The sequence below is a fragment of the Pyxicephalus adspersus genome, chromosome 7, assembly GCF_032062135.1.
Source record: "Pyxicephalus adspersus chromosome 7, UCB_Pads_2.0, whole genome shotgun sequence".
Taxonomy (NCBI): domain Eukaryota; kingdom Metazoa; phylum Chordata; class Amphibia; order Anura; family Pyxicephalidae; genus Pyxicephalus; species Pyxicephalus adspersus.
Genome location: NC_092864.1, coordinates 68,615,441 through 68,622,876, shown reverse-complemented (window position 1 = coordinate 68,622,876; position 7,436 = coordinate 68,615,441). Strand labels below are relative to the sequence as shown.

The following is a 7,436-nucleotide window of genomic DNA, read 5'->3' as shown; positions in this document are numbered from 1 at the left end:
CTGATAATCTCCAACTCCCTTCCAACTTCCCTGAACACTTATGCACATATTTTAGTACATGAAGGCATGTGAGTGAGTCCAGGGTCTCTCATTGACTCGCCTGTTTGGGTCTAGTTTCATATTTTATGAAGTTACTTCATATCAATACCACCAACAGGTTACTGTTCAGAATAGAGCTCGACTCAAAACCAAAAGCTCACGAGTAGGAATATCCATCCAAGCAGTTCAATCCGGAGCCTTGAAAGTAGATAGAAGGCACTTACAGGTGAATTTCTTCCAAGGTTGTTGCCATTGAGAAATTGTTGATCCAGGATGGCCAGTTGTGTGAGCCAATGTGGGAGGGCAACGTGTGGGAGCTCCTGGGTTGTAGCTGCATGCATTATGTCCTCTTTCATTAAAAGGGACTGTACCCGGAAAAATACATCCCTGAGGCAGGCGGGGCCCTGGCTTTTTGGCTGAAGAGATCTATAAACACTTTCCAACTCTATTTGATTATCTTTAGGTTGCTGCTAGGTATTTTGCTCCTACAGTTTCCCTCGGACCTTGGATGAGGATGTTGTTACAACTTCTGTAATATGGCTTTATTCTTCATAGATAGATTTGTGCTATTTCCATTCTAAGTGTGTCCTCCATATTCTTCAAAAAGTCCTCAAAATAACTTTTTGTTGGTAAAGCCCTAACCTTATCCTAGTCCTCCTGTGACAACTGTTATGTCTGTAGGGACAGATCAAAATGTAGAGTGTAATTGCCTACAGGTATTTCTTTTACGTCAAAAAATGATACTGTAGGAAATCCCAGAAAGGGGGAGGTGGGGGGGTCTCATGTTCTGGTGGAGCATGCATAAACTTGTACGGATTTCCTGTCCATGTCAGCCTGGAGAGGCTAATATTCTGGAATATTGGAGTCTAGTCTGTGCAAGTATAGTTGGCCATAACCATTAGGTTCCCAATCATCCAGATAAGCCAACACTATAGTGACCGGAGAGTAACAGTCCTATGTAATTTATCAATAACTTATAAAATTTGTTGGCATATTTAATGAAAAATATCTGTAAAAATTTGGTTCTCTGTAATAGCTGATTTATCTTTCCTGGATAGAGTTTCTCTATCCAAGAACACAGGACTCCCCCTGTGTTCTTGGAGGGAGAAACTCTATCCAAGAACACATACCACTAGTAAAGCCCTTAATAGTCCCTAAAAATAACCCAAATTCTCCCACCATTGACTTCAATGGTGTTTGAATTCGGCATTCGATCACGATATAGGAGCCTAGATGACCACAGCGGGCTCACTACTCCCATACTCCTTAAACATATAAAAAATCTCCCTATTTGGAGTACATGTCCTCTTAACTGAAGCTAAACTCAATTACTGGAATCGGAAGACATTCCCTATATCAATTGATCTACGTTAGGTTTCATCCTTTCATTTTGTTTTCCTCTATCAACATAAAAATTATCCAGACCTTCATTGATATTGATTGTTAAATTCTACCCTTCTTGAACCCTTTCTATAAAGAATATTTTCTTCAACAACCTTAATGAATCTTCTCATGATACATGAGTCAGTAAACCCCCCAACAATTATCACTGTTTGAACCCATAAAAAGCACCTCAATATTTCTTTATTTGGGTCTACACCCGACTATTGATATACATATATTATATATATGTATATATTGGTATATATATATATATATTGATATATTGCTTTTATTCTTGATTGAGCATACTATCAATACTGCAATGTAATGGTCTCTATTATCCCCTGAAGAAGCCCACATGGGCGAAACACATCAGGTTGAGACCCAACTTCTCTGTCTCTTTGTTTCCTGATACACGTTACATATGTTACTCCCATTTTTTATGTTTTTTTTTTATAATTCTTGTATATTTAATAAAAAAGAGTTTTTTAATTTTATGCAATACCTAAAAATTTTTCTGTGCCGCAGCTAGCCTACTGTTCTGTATGCAATGATCTTGCAGGTATTTGCACCCCTGTTTTAGAAGGGAGCTGTCCCTGGTCCTCTTCATCCCCATCTTGTCGGTTTGAGGTACTTGCTAAGAAAAACAAATTCTACTTTTGCCCTACCCACCTGCCTCCTATGCCCTCTCCGGTGTTCTGTGCGTATCCTCCCTACATGGGTATTTTGTATCCTATTGTCTTATACTGCTTTATGTGAGTTTTACCGTTGGATGTATATGATCTGATTGTATGGATCTCATTTTCCTTTCACCATATGTTAATTGAATAAAAATATTGAAATAAAAATTCCCACTTTTGCTGTAGTAAGTTTGCTGTCTACAGAAGGCATTTCTGCTTCCCTAAATGGCCATGATCCCAACAAAGCACAAATTATTTGTGTGAGACCCCCATTAAATTTATATCACTGAAAGTGACCATTTTCATTGCTGTTTTGCAGCAGAATCTCTGTGTCCTAATGGAATGCTGCTGTGTTTCCAGAGATTCTAAATATTTTTGTTTTTTTACTGAAATATTTGAAGGAAGACCTCCTCTAGGCTAGATTTGTGAGATTTCAATTCACAAAGACTTTGTAAGATCGCTTAACTGTAAGATCACTAGGTATAGCTTATAATCAGCATATCCAGTCTGTCGTAACGATGAAACTCAGGCACCACCCTATTACACATCATGCCAGGCACTCTGATCCAGCAAACCATGCCCACAGAGCGAGGTGCACCCAGCTGTCTGCCATAAGGACGCACTTTCGCTCTTCATGCTCCTCAGTACACGTGCCCTAAAATCCAAATGAGACATGGCACAGTCTCCTCGACACAAAGCAGATTCAGTACCAGCAACAACCTCCCAGAAAAGCAATGAAAGGCCCAAATACCATAGAAAATCAACCATTCTCCAACATTGCCCAGGAACCCCAAGACCAGCCTCCAAACTAAATCAACCTTTGGTGCACATACAACCTAAAATGAATTGACTTCCAGCAGCCAATGCGCTTATTAGCTTGCTCCCCCAACACTCACTATGCAGCCTCAGTTGCTGAATGAATCTTGAATGCCAAGTGTAACCCCTTGGGTTCACACCCTCTACCTCTAGGCACCTACGAAAAACTGCCACAAACTGGTAGCATTACAAATACTGGCCTTCCTGACACACCAGGAACAGCCCTCCAGGTAATCCTCCACTGCCTGAACCGAGCAAACCACCGACCACTCAACTGTCCACAACTGGGCACAAAACCCCTTACCCCTCTGATCAGTCTTGGATTTCCTGATTCAAACATCTTCTCCAATCCCTATACCTGCATATCCCCCATCATTAAGCCTCCGGGCATTTATCACTTCTTTTATTTATACCATATTTTCTGAATAAATCAGAGCAGCAACTCTATATGAATTGGTGTCTGTTCTTTTATTATCATAATATTAATCCAACAGCTCACATTTCTTTAGGAAAAGATACATTTTTCCTTGACATAGCCATTGCCAAGCTAGCTTCTTCATAGTCTTCTTGAACCCTGGCAATGTCCTCAGCTTCAGGGTCAATGCCCCCCCCTTTCCTCTAGCAGGGTGTTCTCCTGCACAGCACACACAGCAGCCTGCCTCAGCCTGCAGTAGCTGACAGTCACCCCCCTCCATGGCTGCATACCTGTGTGAAGCAATGCGCACCTCCGTTCTCCTCTTCTTCTGCTGGCTCCTGCTGCACTCGCTTCTGGGTCACCAGGTTTCTAGGACTCCTGGCTGCCTCTGGCCAGCATCCATCCCTGAGTTAAGCTGCGTACACACGGCAAATTTTTCTCGCCCGATAATCGGTATCGGCCAATTATCGGGCGAAAATCTGCCGTGTGTACAGTTGGTTGTCGTCCATCGTCGGACTACCGTCCTGGCGGATCCATGGACGATGGACGACGACCGATCCTAATGAAAGGGAAGGGGAGAGCGCGCAGCAGGGTGCCGCTCCGTCGCTCTCCCCCTCCCCTCTCCATAGAGCATGAACGGTGCTGTATGTACAGCATCGTTCATGCATCATGCAGTCTTTTCTCGTTGGAAAGGATCGTGAAAGATCCTTTCCAATGAGAAAAATTGCAGGTGTGTACGCAGCTTTAGACACTTGCCAAGCCCACCCACCATGCAGCTGTGCACCCTGCAGGGGGTCACCTGAGAACCTGATAGAGAATCTGATTTTTCTCTTACCCTGTGGGCTCTGCCGATGCCAAGGATCCCCCCCAGGCTGCAACTCTGCCCTAGCACACAAGAACCTGGCAGGGGAGCCTGAAGGGTCCCTAGAGGGGCTCCCAACACAGCGCTTAATTCACAGGGAGGTATTTGGACTCAGGTGCCTCAAAGCTGTAGGTGTGACTTACAAATCACCCTATAAATAAAACTTAGAGTCCTCTTCTTCATAAACAGTAGCTACTCACATCATTTCACCACCATGCCTAAGTGGACAGCTGAAGAGAGATCCACCATCCAGTCTGTGTGGCAGAAAGTAAATATTGAACAGGATGGACTAGAAGCTCTTGACAAGTATAACATTTTGTTTCTACTTTTCTTCATATCCTTTTTTCCCATGCTACTGGATGTTCTGTTCCTGAATTATTTAACAGTCTTGCACTGATTTCTTAGTTCATATTTTACATTTATCATTTAATTGCATATAAAAAAATACTTTTTATTGTTTAATTTTTTTTATACAGTTAAGTGTTTCTGGAAGTGTGAAAGAACCTGGACTTTCATTACTTCAATCCATCATGACAAAAACTGTGGATAACAGAGGCCACTAGGTCAGAAAATACAGACAGCCATAAGAATGACATAGAAGTGTTCAAAATTTGATGGGTTGAATTTTGCATTAAATAATAAAATTTTAGACAATAATAAAATATATCCAAAACCATTTTTTAGATCTGGGTAGTGAAGGATAGAATTGGTGGTACTTATCGATATGAAGTCTGAGTCACCATTGTCGCCTACATTAAAAGACATAGAAAATCCTAAATTATCAGTTGCTGTCAAAACAGGGTAGTGCTAAGGTAAGCATTTTTTACCCCCCACTCCTTCCAAATATGTTGGCCATAGTTGTTTTTTATTCTGTGCAACAATTTATTTACTGATACCTTTACTCAAATTTTGTTCTAAAATTTGCACAGACATATATGTATGAACTGTAAACTTTTACCAGTTATTATATGTGCTGCATGCTACCCATGTATTTAATAATTGCTGATGTATATATCCAAATATCTGTAGATTGTTTTTGAAGGTTTATGATAGAATAAATTACGTAGCACTGTTTTCTTTAAATTGTCCTAGGCTGTTACTTTTGTACCCCTAGAATGAAATGTTTTCTTCAATTTGTCGTAGGATGATCACAGTCTATCCATGGACCCAGAAGTTCAAAAGCAACTTTAGAATATCCACCCCAGCTGCAATTGCTGGTAATGTTAAAGTGCAAGAGCATACCAGGAGATTTTTGGGAGCCATTGGTGAAACTGTTAAGAACCTAGACAATGTGAAGAGTTCTCTGCAAAGCCTCAGTGATATCCATTCTCACGAACTGTTTGTGGATCCTAATAACGTAAGGGTATACATATTAATTTGTTATATTTCACAAAATAAAGCATGATTGCTTTATTTTGATCAAACTGACCTTGCCAAGTTTGTAGTGTTTGAAGTCTGACTAAATTAACAGCGGATGGTAAAACCCTTTACATTTTTCACTGCTGGTCTCCTGGAGAAGATTTCCACACACTTACATTAAACATACCTAATAATCTATGATGCAGAATAATGCTAATAATATTGGTACACAGCAACTAGATCTACTTTTAGCAGCTTTAGGAATTAATAGTGACTACTGATCTCTTCCTGGCTATAATGTTCCCAAACACAATTTTTAAATATTTATGCTGAAATATTTATGATTTGCTTAGGGTAACCCAAGGTGTTAAAAACTGTTAAATAGTCTTATTTATTCAAGTTATTAAAAAACTAAAAAATCTAACACATTTTTTTCCTTTCATAGTTTTACTTTGAAATGTTGGTGAATGTCATGGCTGACAGACTTGGACCTTCCTTCACACCTCGGGACCAGAGCGCAATTGAGAAGTTCTTTGATGTCATGGCTGATGGTCTTAGCAACAGCAACCAGAATTAAACATGTACAAAAAGCAGCAAAGTCTTCACTGGGGCTGTGTATCCTTGTGTGAACCTTTTGTAGTACATAATAAAACATATATTAAAAAGTTCCTTTTTGTAATGTTATATTTATTTGTAAAAGCTAAATTAATTATATGACCTGTGACTTTAGAAAGGTTTAGGTGTACTTATATATAGAAATAGATTTTCCCAATATTTATTTTTACCTGGTCTCGTTAAGGAGAACTGGGTGTATTCAGATACCTAGACCTATCATGGCGGGGACAGATTTCTGTGAGTTAAAAAAATATACCATGAAATAATAGAATGCTAATAATAGTAAAAGGTAAATGTTCTGAATTACATAAATTTTTTCGCCCAGTTTTCACACATTTTTCACTTTTGGTTCAATTACACGACAAATGGATCATGAGTAAAGGTTCCTTAAAATATTCCAATAGAATCCAATGTGAAAATGTTACAATTTGGGTATGGGTTAGGTATGGGTTGGATTTGGGATGAAACATGAGTTTCACAAAAGTAAGGACCATAGTTTATAGACACACTTTTTTTTTATTTAACATTTTCATCTCATTTTCCAGCTCCAGCACTCATATCATATAACATTTCAGAGCCACACATTAGACTGTCAGTGCTGAAAAATGTTTGTTTGTCTGATACTGTAATTACAAGTCTGGACAGGTATTTAATGTCTGGTATCTGTCACTGACTGCAGGCCCCACTTCAAACTATTTCTGAATTGTGAATTATCGCCACCAGCCTAACTTATCCTATTAGGACTGGGCCAATGGGGAATGCCTCCCTGCATCTCTTTCTCCGTGTGCTCTCTGCAAATATAATTTGCCAAAAACTGACAGTCTGTAGTCAGACTTGATAGAAATGGACGGGTGTTTTATGGGTGGACGGGTGTGAGACACAAAACAGTGCCATATACTTTTAAAGCCAAGCACTGAAATTTCACTGCGCATTATAGAGTTCATAGCCATGTCACAAATTTTCCCCTGAAAGAGATTACAGCCTCAATGTCCCTACTATAGTCTAAGGGCAATTTGTAAGTGGAAACCATGTAACCTACTAATTTGTAACCAATAAATACTCTATGCAGATAGTGACCTGGCTGAGATTCAATCCCAATAAAAATTTGACAGGGGTTTCAACACTCTCCTACTCGGAAGTATAAAAAATATTTTGCATTTACATATATTTCAATAACAGCAGGAGCATATTATATGTTAAAGGTGTCTCACAATATGATTCATAAGTGACAACAGTTGTCTAAGAGATTATGCTAACATAAAAAAAA

At 39.4% G+C, this 7,436-nt stretch overlaps 1 protein-coding gene across 1 annotated transcript; it reads left to right on the top strand.

Annotated features, from left to right (window-relative positions):
• Nucleotides 1-4,083: 4,083 nt before the first annotated feature.
• On the top strand, nt 4,084-6,163 carry LOC140334596 (hemoglobin subunit beta-2-like). The gene is made up of 3 exons (XM_072416847.1): nt 4,084-4,501; nt 5,339-5,558; nt 6,000-6,163. Exons 1-3 carry the CDS (start codon nt 4,410-4,412, stop codon nt 6,129-6,131), a joined length of 444 nt encoding a protein of 147 aa, XP_072272948.1. The 5' UTR covers nt 4,084-4,409; the 3' UTR covers nt 6,132-6,163.
• Nucleotides 6,164-7,436: the final 1,273 nt, after the last annotated feature.

Excerpts from the sequence above, each read along its gene's own strand:
- LOC140334596 (XM_072416847.1), top strand. The coding sequence starts at position 4,410 with ATGCCTAAGTGGACAGCTGAAGAGAGATCCACCATCCAGTCTGTGTGG. Across the intron at positions 4,502-5,338 it reads GGACTAGAAGCTCTTGACAA|GATGATCACAGTCTATCCAT; the intron begins GTATAACATTTT and ends AATTTGTCGTAG. Across the intron at positions 5,559-5,999 it reads TGGATCCTAATAACGTAAGG|TTTTACTTTGAAATGTTGGT; the intron begins GTATACATATTA and ends TTCCTTTCATAG.